Source organism: Capra hircus, chromosome 2 (assembly GCF_001704415.2).
Source record: "Capra hircus breed San Clemente chromosome 2, ASM170441v1, whole genome shotgun sequence".
Classification (NCBI taxonomy): domain Eukaryota; kingdom Metazoa; phylum Chordata; class Mammalia; order Artiodactyla; family Bovidae; genus Capra; species Capra hircus.
In genome coordinates, this window is record NC_030809.1 from 101,754,725 (window position 1) to 101,767,806 (window position 13,082).

The 13,082-nt window shown below is 40.0% G+C and overlaps 1 protein-coding gene across 2 annotated transcripts in view; it reads right to left on the reverse strand.

Moving 5' to 3' along the window:
• DPP4 (dipeptidyl peptidase 4) overlaps positions 1-13,082 on the reverse strand; it is an 81,026-nt gene that overhangs the window by 51,590 nt on the left and 16,354 nt on the right. For both annotated transcript variants that reach the window (XM_005676046.3, XM_005676047.3), the window contains exons 3-5: positions 7,630-7,725; positions 7,135-7,226; positions 5,770-5,850 (exon numbers count right to left, since the gene is read on the reverse strand). In XM_005676046.3, coding sequence (XP_005676103.1) covers positions 5,770-5,850; positions 7,135-7,226; positions 7,630-7,725 — 269 coding nt within the window. The remainder of the gene's footprint in view (positions 1-5,769; positions 5,851-7,134; positions 7,227-7,629; positions 7,726-13,082) is intronic.

A 13,082-nucleotide genomic window follows, 5' to 3' on the forward strand; every position in this document is an offset into this window, starting at 1 on the left:
CATCTGAGTCTATAAATAACCTCTGTACAAATAAAACTCCCAGCTCCAATAATTTTGCCAGCAAACTCCTTGATATTTATCTGAATGAGTTGAAAACTTATACCTGCATTAAAACCTACACACAAATTTTTACAGCAACTTTATTCATGTTTGCCAAAACTTGGACATAACCAGCCATGCAGACTATGGAATATTATTCAGCAGCAAAAAGAAATGAGCCTGAAGACATGAAAAGAGATGGAGGAAACTTAAAAGTATATTGCAAAGTTAGAGAAGCCAGTCTGAAAATGCTACATAGTGTATGGTTTCAACCACGTGACATTCTGGAAAAGGCAAAATGACAGAGAGAGTAAAGGTCAATGGTTCCTAGGGGTTCACGTGAAGGGAGGGAGAAACTGGTGGAGCACAGAGGATTTTTAGGAAAAATGAAAACATGTCCAACACAGAGAGTAAACCCTAATGTAAACTATGGACTTTAATACAGACAGACAAGTATTCATGTTTGCCAAAACATGAATAAATCTGCTGTAAAAATTTTGTGTGTAGGCTTTTTTGCATAGGTATAAGTTTTTAGCTCTTTTGGATAAATAACAAGGAATTTGCTAGTAAAATTATTTGAGCTGAGAGTTTTCTTTGTACAGAAGTTATTTATGGATTAGTATAGTATGATACTATTAATGTAATGACAGATAAAAGTCATTATACATTATACATTTGTCCAAACTCATAAAATGTACAACACAGAGTAAACCCTAATGCAAATGATGGACTCTAATTAAAAATAATGTGTCAGTATTGGCTCATCAATTGTAACAAATGTACTACTACACTAAGGCAAAATGTTAATAATAGCAAAAATAACAAGGATGGAGTGAGATGGAGGGGTGGTAATGAAGTATATGGAAACTCCCTGCACTTTCCACTCATTTTCTGTAAACCTAAAGCTGCTCTAAAAAATAAAGTCTATTAATTCAAAAAATAGATGAATTAGAGCCTTAACAGATGACTTGGAAGGATATCCACATGGTATCTCTGAGTGAGAAATGCAACTTACAGAAAAGTATGGAAAATAGGATTCCATTTTTATAAAATAAGCAATAACTAAAAAGAATCTCTATCTTCAAAGAATTAAGTGAATAAACAAATATAAAATATAGAGGGATATACAATAGATTCTCAACATGGGATACCTGGGGAAAAGGCAGTGAGAGGAGGAGTAGTTGTTGTTTAGTCACTAAGTCGTGCCGACTCTTTGCGATCCCATGGACTGTAGCCCACGGGGCTCCTCAGTCCATGGGGATTCTCCAGGCAAGAATACTGAAGTGGGTTGCCAATTCCTTCTCCAGGGGATCTTCCCGAGCCAGGGACCGAACCCATGACTCCTGCATTGGCAGGCTGATTCTTTACCACTGAGCCATCTGGGAAGCCCATGAGGAATAGAGGGCCAAGCAAAAAAATGGAAAAATAGTGAGACTGAAGGTTTTTTTAAAATATGATTACATATTTGCATTTATGAAAAATTAATGTTTATATGAGGATGCAGATATAAATTAAAAATATTTTTAAAAAAAACTACTTGCCTATATATCTGTTTTTCCTAGCATACCCCCAGAGGTAAGAAATTGTGTCTTATTCAGCTTTAAACACCTGGAGTCTGTCCTAGTACAAGCCACATAGGATATACTCAAGAAATAAACCAAACTAAAATAATTAAATGTTACCTATGAGGCTGAAAAATCACATGGACGCAGGAGCCTGGAAGGCTGCAGTCCATGGGGTCGCGAAGAGTTGGACACGACTGAGCAACTTCACTTTCACTTTTCACTTTCATACATTGGAGAAGGAAATGGCAACCCACTCCAGTACTCTTGCCTGGAAAATCTCATGGACGGAGGAGCCTGGAAGGCTGCAGTCCATGGGGTTGTGAAGAGTCGGACATGACTGAGTGACTTCACTTTCACTTTTCACTTTCATACATTGGAGAAGGAAATGGCAATCCACTCCAGTGTTCTTGCCTGGAGAATCGCAGGGACAGGGGAGCCTGATGGGCTGCCGTCTATGCAGTCGCACAGAGTTGGACATGACTGAAGCGACTTAGCAGCAGCAGCAGCAGCAGCATGAGGCTGAAATAATGAAGTGGGTAGCCCAAGGACCCTGAGCTGTATTGGCAGAGCTGAGACACAAGTCAGGCTCCTAATCTTGAATAATATTTCCCACTCATCATTTATCACCTTCCTATCCTCTCATGTCAACAAATATTTATTAAGCCTCCTCTTTTGCAAGTCATACATTTCTTTTTGAATTCTGGATTATTTTGACACACTCCATGCTTGTTTCTGGGAAACCTCAGAGTATAATGCTCGCTAGAGCCAAAAGTTGTGGTACAGGCTAAAAATATTAAGAGATTTAAGAAGTTTTGAGATCATTTCAGGATGACAGATCTATCAGGGGCTGTAAAGGGAAATCCAAGATGTTTGTATATTCACTTCATCTTTTGAAACAGACTCATCAGTCTACTTAGGCTTATAAACATTGGCACCTATCCTCTTGATTAGGCATTACTGGATAAGACAGGCTCCCTCCTTTTAAGAAGCTCATAGTTGAATGGGGGATATGGAGACATAAACTACCGGAAAAGAATCACAGAGCATGCAGTGGGGATGGGTGGGGAAAGGCAGGAATCAAATTAGGAACTGGGGAGGCCGAGAGGTTTATAGAAAAGATTATTGGTCTCAGAGGGCTGCCACACAGAGAAGAGCAAAAAAAGCATCATGGCAGAGAGAGGTTCAAGCAAAAAGATAGGAATGATCATGTTTAAGAATACAAGCTTTGGAGTCTTCCAACCTGGACTCAAGTCTTCCTATAGACTGAATCTTTGTATCTCCTCCTTTCCCCAATTCATACGTTGAAACTTTAACTCCTAACGTGATAGTATTCTGGAGATGGGGCCACTCTGGAGTGACTAGGTTGTGCAGGGGGGAAGTCCTCATGAGTGGGATTCGTTTCCTCATATATGAGTTTCCTTGCCCCTTCCACCATGTGGGGACCCTTGGAGAAGATGGCCAGCTATGACCTAGGAAGTAGGACCTTGCCAGACACTGAATCTGCTGCCACCTTGATTTTGGACTTCTCAGCCTCCAAAACTCTGAGAAAAAAATTCTGTTATTAAGTCACCCAGTCTGCGGTGTTAGAGTGACGCAAATGGATGAAGACAAGTCTCTAGTATGTAATATCAGCCAGGTTTCTTTTTAAGCTCCAGGTTTCTCTTTAGGAAGATGAGGATAGTGACAGAAACAATCTCGGGAACATGAGAATGCATGTGAAGTGCTTAGCAGGGCTCCTGTGAACACGTCACGGGTGATGCAACCATTACTGTCTGTGCAGCATTAGGCAAAGAGGGGAGATACTATGCGAACATCTGTACTAGCCTGCATGGTACTTATTTATTTACATTCCCATTCACTTATTCATTTTATCTCTTTATAGCCACAACTTAAAAGTAAGGACTGATCTTTCTGAATGTGCTGGCTCAGTCATGGAGAAGCCCCACGGCAGGGTCTAAAGAACACTGGAAATAGATTTCCAGAGAAACGGAATAAAACTAGACTATTCTTTGTTCTGGATATTTTTCCTGAATGCTGGAGAGGTTAGTTGATCCCTTGAATACGGGAGTGAGTAGCCAATCCCTTCTCCATTGGATCTTCCTGACCCAGGAATGAAACCGGGGTCTCCTGCATTGCATTCTTTACCAGCTGAGGAATCAGGGAAGACTGTATCACTTGGGAATCCTTAAAATTACCCATGGCTATGCTGAGTCAGATGACGCGGGGGAGGTTTAAAAAAACCTCCCCAGGTGATCCATTGTAAGCACAGGCCAAGCATGGTGAGTGCAGGGTTTGGGGGCTGGGGGGTGGTGAGTTCAGAAGGGCAGACTGAGGTCCAATCACCCAGGCTTCTCACGTTGCCTTGGTTAGAGTTTGGGTTTTATTCTGAAAGTGATGAGAAGCTACTGATCACAAGAGTTTAAGCATAGGCATGACATAATCTAACTTAGGTTTTAAAAGGAGCATGGATACTCTTGGGAAACATGGATGGCAGGATGAAAGGGACAGAATGAAAACAGCAAAAGAAGTCAAATGTGCACAAAAACTTCAGTGACACAACAAATACAAATTACCAATGATGGCTGTCCAGCAAGGTCTACCCATGAAATATATCTGTTAGTACATATCACATGGCACTTGTTGAACTTGGTGAAAGAATAAATTGAGCTGGTATTTACCTTGCTGTTTCTATCTTAACTTCACGGTCATTATGTGTTTGACTTTAACATTGGAAATTGTTAACCATTGGTTCTTAACCCTGACTGCCAGTTAAAATACTCTACATGTTAAAAAAAAGAATACTGATGCCAACTTCACCCCCAGAGACTTCACTTTATTGACCTGGATACTTACGAGTTTTTAAAAGCTTCTAATGTGAGTTTAATCTGTAGATAGCAATAAGAACCATTATATTAAACAAATACTAATTCATTAACTGGAAACAGATGTGTTAAAGTTGGCATAGACTTCTGATTCGTTCCTGGTGGACTGGTTTAGCAGGACCTAGTCAGCGAGTCTTCATGTCCAGGAAATGGAGGCCAGCGCAATGAACCAGGGTAAATATTATGACTGGGAGTCACCATCCTCAAGTGGGATATGGAGTATGGGATGGTTTGCATGACCTGAGTATAGCAGTGATGGTATGAGATAAGACCACTCAGTATTTACTCTTTATTCTAGAAAAGAAAGGCAGAGGTCGGGATCTCCAGCTTTGTGTTTTGTTTTCAAGCAGAATCTCTCTACAGGTTTCTAATCTTTCTTGTATGTTGCAAAACTTCTCATACTCAACAGCCATTGTCAAATCCAAGAATAATCAAAAAGCTGCAGTTACAGTCACTGGTGATTGGCAGCCACCCTAAACATGAAAGTGTTAGTTGCTCAGTCGTGCCTGACTCTTTGTGACCCCATGGACTGTAGCCCACCAGGCTCCTCTGTCCATGGGATTGTCCAGGCAAGAATCCTGGAGTGAGCAGCCATTCCCATCTCCAGGGGATCTTTCTGAACCAGAGACTGAACCTGGGTCTCCTACATTGCAGGCAGATTCTTTACCATCTGAGCAATAACTTAGTGACTGAGCAACAACAACAACTAAACATGAAAATGATATGTGATTATGCTGAAACCTCTCCTGAAGGCGTGAGAATCTGACGTTGAGCTGTGAGATTAGAGGAAGCTCAGTGCTCCCCATAGGGCACTGGTGACTGCTGCCGAGCCCGCCCCTTAGGAATGGTTTGTATACGGTGGGACCTGAGGGCTGAGAGGTGGTCTGAGTCACTTCACAGAATCTCTTCTGGAATGAGACATTTAGTTGTTTTTAAAGCAAATAATCTAGAGTCTTACTATTTGTCAGACAAAGGAAGTAAAACAGTCTATTACTAGATATTACAAGTCAGACATGTAAACTGACTCTAAGTTCTATTTTATTAACATAGTTTTAGTCTATATAATATTACTTAACCTTTTTAGTATTTGAAAACCCTAAAATGAATTTATTTTAAAATACTCATTAGATTTATCTTTTATGAAGGAGAATGACCATTTCTTCTTTTGATACTGAATTAATGAGTTTTTAGAGCCTATTGCTTGACTTAGGTAACAACCTTAAACATTCATAGACTTGAGATCGGTTATAAAATAACACACTCATAAAAAGCATTTCTTTTACCTTCACATAGTTGTATTCGAAGAGAATATATTGTCTATCTGGTGAAACTGAATAATCATTTATAGAATGTCCAAATTCATCCTGTCAATCAAGTAGAAAGAAGAACAGTTGAATGATTCCATTTAACTGCTATTGTTGAGTACTTACTATGTGGAGGGTATGGTTCTAGACTTGTGTCTCGTGCCTTGGGAGGTTCCAGTCTAGAAGAGGTGGCACATTCCCCCACACAGATGACCATGAGGCAAAGTGGGTGGTGATCAAGGTTAGAGAGTCAGGGAGGGAAGGATTAATTTTAAGCAAGGAAAGATGGCTATGAGGGTGGGGATCAGGAAGAGACAGAGAACTTTCTCAGGAGGGGAAATGGCAAGGGTATAAACCCAGATGTGGAAAGGGCATGCATATTTAGAGACTGCCTAAGTATAATCTGAATACAGTATAGTGTGTGTCAGACAAAGACAGGACATACAATTAGAAAAATAGGAAGTGTCTAAATACAAGAAATGGAGCTATCAACTACTGTTTTTGCACATGGATGTGACAGAATCTTATCTGCTTTGTCCGAAGATGCTCTGGCTAAGATGAGATGAGAGAGGAGGGGTTGCATTAGCCTTGGACTTGGGCAATGTTGTGTTCTGATCTACAGAATGGAGAGAGGGATACACGTTGTAATATAGTACTCACTGTCACAAAATTAATCAAGGCTTTCAACCAGGGCTATACAGTGGAAATGGAAATCTGAGAGACACTTGACATCACAAGAGAAAACGGATAGGGTTTATTGAGTAGCTAAATAAGGGGGATAACAGAGGAATCAAGGAGGATTCTGAGATTTCTAGCTTAAGTGACGTGGAGGAGGGTGCTATTTACCAAGACTGGGAAGAGGAATAGGATGCTTTCCCTTTGCTAGGAGAGGGAAGCGGGAACAACTGGCTTAGCTCAGGATACTGAGTTTAAAATGCCTGCAGACCATCCATGTGCAGGAGCCATCAAGCTTTTGGAAATAGAGGTCTAGATCTTGGGAGGAGGTTAGTGTTACAAGCGTGTATTTGAGAAGCACTGATGCTGTGGAAATGCATGGAATATGCTGAAGGGGAGCACGCAAGGTGAGGATGGAGGCTCGCAGTGAAGACAGGACCCTGAGGAGCACTTACACGTAAGAGAATGGGCAGAGGAGGAGGAATCGTCAAAGGAGACTAAAAAGTAACCAAGGCAGGGAGCATTCCAAGAAGAGAAAGATCCACCGCACCATATGCTGCAGAAAGAGTCCAACAGGATGAGAAACGATAGTACTCATGATTTGAAAGGTTATGAAAAAAATCCCCAGAATTCCCTTAAAGCATGAATTAATTATGTGATCAAACATACAAATGTACTGTTCTCCAAGAAAATGGAGCTGTTTCCATATTCAGCATTGAATAGCAAGATATTATTTTCTTGTTTGTAGAGATATTCATGATCTAAAGAAAGAAAATGACCAGATCAATATTTCAAGTTGCTATTAAACATCTTCATAAACTAAAAAATCATGCAATAAAAATGTAAGATTTAAATTCATACAAGTTCTAAGTTGGAAAAACATGAACTGATATATTACACTAGTATGCCTTCATTTTCCCATCATCTTTGTAAAGGGTTCAATTCACTTTTAAATTTTTTACAGTACATGTCAAAGAAATACTAAGGTTTCTTTCTGTCTTATCTCCTTTTGCACCCTTAAGTAGAAAATGATACTTTCCCATATGGTTTTAAAATAAGAATATATTCTCATTGCCATAAAGGTGCCCCACAACCTAACTGAAACTAAGCATAAAATGAAAATTAGCATAAAAATCAGCCCCTCTTTCCACCAGAAAGCCTTACCTGAAACCCATCTCAAGTTGTAGAATTTCATTCTAAAAGTATTTTTTAAATAATCGGCTAGAGTGTAGGTTCTGCGACTATCAGTTGAAGCATCATCTGTTGGTTGGGAAAAAAGAGTCAAATATTCAGTATGAAGGGATAACTCATTTTGAATAAAAGTTTTCAAAATGGATTTCTACAGTATTCACTGATAACAAAATACAGAGATACACTCACAAAATGCAAAAGACACTCTGAAAGATTTTGGACTGAGTAGATGGGTAAACATGCATTTAGCTGTTCAAGTGGATATGAGCATGTGTTTCACAGTGCTACATTAATGAGCTTAATTTCAAAGGTCTAGATCAGCAATGCTCAAGGGAAATATAGTATGAGTACATTTTCTAGTAACCATATTTTAAATTTTTTAAGGTAAAATTAATTTTAATAGCATATTTTATTTAGCCAACATATCAAATATGTTACCATTTCAATGTGTTATCAACATTTAAATGTTACTAATGAGATCTTTCAAGGGCTTCCCATGTGGCTCAGTGGTAAAGAATCTGCCTGCCAATGCAGGAGACACAGGAGACTTGGGTTCGATCCCTGGGTCTAGAAAACCCCTGGAGGAAAAATAGCAACTGACTCCAGTATTCTTGCCGGGGAAATCTCATGGACAGAGGAGCTTGGTGGGCTACAGTCCATGGGGTCACAAAAGAGCTGGACACGCTTAGCAACTAAACAACAAAAATGAGATTTTTCACATTATTTCCTTTCTGTATTGTCTTTACATTCTGATATGCAATTGATGTACCAAGTTGAGTATATCTCAACTTGATAGGCACCTTTTCAGTCATGTAGCCATGCAATGGGTGACGCAAAGCTAGATCATCCTTCTGTGAGGCCCTAAGGTTCACTTCTAAGTCCTCTTGCTCCACACAAACCTTTAAGATATGCTAATCACCTAGTTCAGAGATCTTTGTTTCTATCATCACTTTTCCTTGACCTTGATTAAAATTTACATGGAACCTTTCTCTTGGATTCTGTGACACCTCAGTCCTTCTCTTAACTCTCTGACCATTATTTTTCCATCTGCTACTTTGACTCTCTTTTTCTCCATTGACTTGTAAGGCAGAAATGCTTTGGAATTAGTCTTCAACTTTCTGCTCATCTCTCTCCAGTCTTCCTTGCAGGGAACTCCAGAGAATGCGGCTTCAGGAATACTTTCCTCTTAGATAAATGACAAAACCTGCACTCATTACCTTAGCCTACTACACCCACACTCCCATTTCCAGCGCTGTGTTTAGCCTTCTTACTTGACTTGTCCCCCTCTAACCCTATCATATCTTGTCTAGAATAATTGCCCACCTTCCAAAACTAGATTTCCATAGGAAATTGTGTGATTTTATATTCTGTTACTGAAGACCCAAATTCAAGATCTGAAGATCATTTTGATGTCTCCGTCTTTTTTACCATCACCTACAAACAATCTACCCTTTGACTCTTCCTTTGAAATCTTTTCTCCAGGTATCCTGCATTCAGGTTCTTCCACACCAGTTCCAGATCTTTCTAAAGTGCCAGTGTCATCTGGTGAGCTCTTCCTCCAAAGCTTTCACTGAGTCTTCACTGTCTACAGGAAGATTCAGACTCCTTCACCTGGCACTTGCAGCCCCCACAATCTGACATGAGGTTCTAGGCTTATTTCTGCTCTCTTCCTACAAGAACATTCTGGTCCAATCACACTAATCTTGCTGGAGGCAGTGGATCCTCTCAGGCTTATCTGCCTCTATTCCTTGCCCTAAGCAAGGAACGTCCTGGAACGTCCTCAACTGTTTCCCCATCTGTCACAGTCCTCCAGCTTCCATTTCCTTCCTCTGTCATCCAATTCTGCCTTTGACTTTTGCCCCTACACTACTCATTGGGCTCCTATCACTTAATACCTCGTGTTGACAACTCTTTTTCCATGCCTACCTGTGTGACCTACTCAGGTAGGCCATGCATTCTTTGAAGACAAGGCTTTGTGTTTTTGTTGATTGGTTTGGGGGTTTTTGTGTTTTATCAGCCTTAGCATCTAGCACAGAGGTGTGCCTTAAAGTGCTGTGCTGTGCTTAGTCACTCAGTCGTGTCTGACTCTTTATGACCCCATGGACTGTAGCCTGCCAGGCTCCTCCGTCCATGGGGATTTTCCAGGCAAGAATACTGGAGTGGGTTGCCATGCCCTCCTCCAGGGGATCTTCCCAACCCAAGAATCAAACCCAGGTCTCAGACCCAGGTATCCCTCATTATAGGGGGGTTCTTTACCATTTGCCTGGCAATTTTCCATTACTAGGGAAGCCCATGCCTTACTAGAGACATGTAAAAAAAGTTTTCTTTGGTTGGTGTTGGGTATCATTAAGCACAGCTAAGCCAATGTGATTCCTCTCCCTCAGTCCCAGAGCGACTGCTAACTACAAATATCCTAAAGTCTTTTTCCAAACTCTCTATATTTTTCACATACGTACAAACAAACACTCACAAAATCAGCCACTACCATAATATTCCTATAACTGCAGTTTTTTGAGAGGGATTTCAAAGCCAGCAGCATCTTCTCTTGTTAATTTTTTATAGCCCATGGAAAGGTAGTTCTCTTATAGGAAATGTCCTTTCAAAAAATGTTTTTAAGATTTTATTTCTTTGGATTTGATCTCATAACATAATCTTGTTTCTGCCTATAAAACCTTCAGTTTTGGCAGATAAACTTGCTACACTTCATTTTATTATTTTATTGATTTTGCTTAAGCCTAGTTTGTTAAGTAAAAGATTTTTTTTTTAACTATTGTTTTTTTCAATTCAGTCCTGCATTTCTCCCCTGAAGGTTAGTAAAACATTTGTATTTGTTAGCAAAAATACAAGTGGGTGAAGCTGGTCCTTGAACCTAACTTTTAAACAAGAAATAAAGCCTTGTGCTATAGAAAATAGCATTTGTAACTCATATTGGACTACAAAAACTACAAATCTGCATTTGTTCACTAACCACCCTCAATTGTCTATATTCATCCAATCATCCTATTATATATCAATCATTATAAAGTGAATATTATTGCAGAGAATAAATACCATGCTATCAAGAGCTATTGGTCTAAAATGGACAGATGTAAAACATATCCCCAAATTAGTACAAATCAAAGCATCAGCGGTTATAGAAGTGCACATTCCAGACACTGTCTGCTGATGAATATGTTTAGACAGATCTATAGAAATAAGTCGATTTATACACCAACCACACATATACATGTAACTGAATACATGTTTGTGTCCTCTCAAAATTCACATGCTGAAATCCTAACCGCCATGCTATAGTATTGGAAGGGGAAGCCCTTGGAAGGTGATTAGGTCATGAGGTGGAGCCCTCATGAATGGGATTAATACCCTTTAAAAAAGTGACTTCCCACACTTCCAATGCCGTGGGCATGTGTAGCATCCCTGGTCGGGGAACTAAGATCCCATGTGTCTTGTGACCCAAATAAAATAAAAAATTACAAAGTGACTCTAGAAAGCTCCCTTGCCTCTTCTGCTATGTGAGGACACAAGAAACTAAGCACAAAGTCTGCTGGCACCTCAACCTTGGACCTCCTAGCCTCCAAAACTGTAAGAAATAAATGTTTATTGTTTAAGCCACCTGTCTCTGGTTGTTTTATAGCAGCAGTCCACACATATGAAGACATACATATCTATAAGACAGACATAGCAACATAAACTATCTATCACTGACTACTGAAAAAAAAATTTTGGCCGAGCCACATGGCTTGCAGGATCTTATTTCCCTGACCAGAGATCAAACCCTGGCAGTGAAAGTACCAAGTCTTAACTACTGGGCCACCAAGGAATTCCCATCTATCACTGACTTTTGATTTCGTAAGAAGAGAATGAACTGAGTACCTATAATATAGATCAGATACAGTGTTATCTAAGTGGTATCTCACATGGGGGTATTTGCCCAGGTTTTATAGCACACTTCAATCTGGAATAATAAAGTAACTGAGGCAAAAGTCCTCTGTGATGTCACCTGCTGACCCAGAGGCTGCTCCTCCTTCACTGGGCACTTACCTCTCCCACCACCTCACTCACCTCAGACATTGCAGGACTCATCCTCTCATCAGGCCTCAGCATTTCTAAACCCACCATCTCCACCAGATTCAGGCTCCCTTCTGCTCAGCATGACTCTGATCCATCTGCTGATGTTCGGATACCAATACTCATGCTGTCCTCTTGCTACGGCCCAAAACATGGGTGCGAAGCCTGGGCCACCCTCAGCTTGTGGTAGCCTCACTCAGTTCGTTTACAACTACTCTGCATGCCAGGGCTCCCTATCCTGGCTCCCCACACCCCAAACACCACTGCAAAGCCGGAACAAGCAGAGCAACAAGTGTTCCTTGTTTTTTGCCTTGCCATTGGATGAGCAGCGCTCATTGGAAGACACTTTCGAAACCTCTAGATAAGCAAGTTCTATGAGACGTTGAGTGCCAAGTTCAGGTTTTGACCTTTAGCAAGTTCACTGTTCGCTGCCAACCTGTTCTGTCAAACACCAGAGGACACGTGCTCATTTCTCTTTCCTTGTCTGCTTGCTCACTGACAGGGCACCCCTGAAGGCCTTTGGCTGCTCCTTTGGTCTTCCTGGTGGGCCTGGGACATGCTGTTCATTTGACTGATCAGTGCAAATCACTGTGCTGGCCAAGCAGAGAGGTTAATCCTGTGTTACCCATCAGATTATACCAAAACTCCAAGATTTACACCTCCTTGAATTAAAAATCAGAAAACAGTGAACAACTTTAATACAGTAAGTCCCCTATATACGAATGGTCAAGTTGCAAACTTTCAAAGATGTGAATGTGAGTGCCAGCCCCTGTATGCCAGCTATTGCACTGTAACTTTTATGCTTTTCAATGTACTGTGCTATAAGATTTAAAATGTTTTTTTATTTTTTCTGTTTGTTTTTTATGTACATGTTATTTGTATGAAAAATATTATAAGCCTATTATAATATGAACCTATTACATACACAATGTATAACTGATTGTATTAGTTGGGTACCTAGGCTAACTCTGTTGGATTTAAGAACAAACTGGACCCACAAATACATTCTTGGAATGGAACTCATTCATATGTAGGGAACTTACTGTACTTTCTTCACTGTGAGCAACTATTACATTGAACAAAATGAAAATGTTATTTCTATCCATCAAAAGTGGCAGAAAATCAGCTTTTAGAATGGTTCAACCTAAGAATAATTTCTCTTTAAAGTGTATGATATCTTAATGAGCCCTTGTCATAAGATCAAAATCATTTCTGAACAAAAAAGAATTTTAGAGTGCTGAAGTTCCACATACTAGCCTTCCTTTGGCCAGTGGTTATTTTATGATTATAGGATATTTTGAACATTTTTATACTCATTAATACTAAACTTTTTTGATCTGTATGAAACTATGATATAA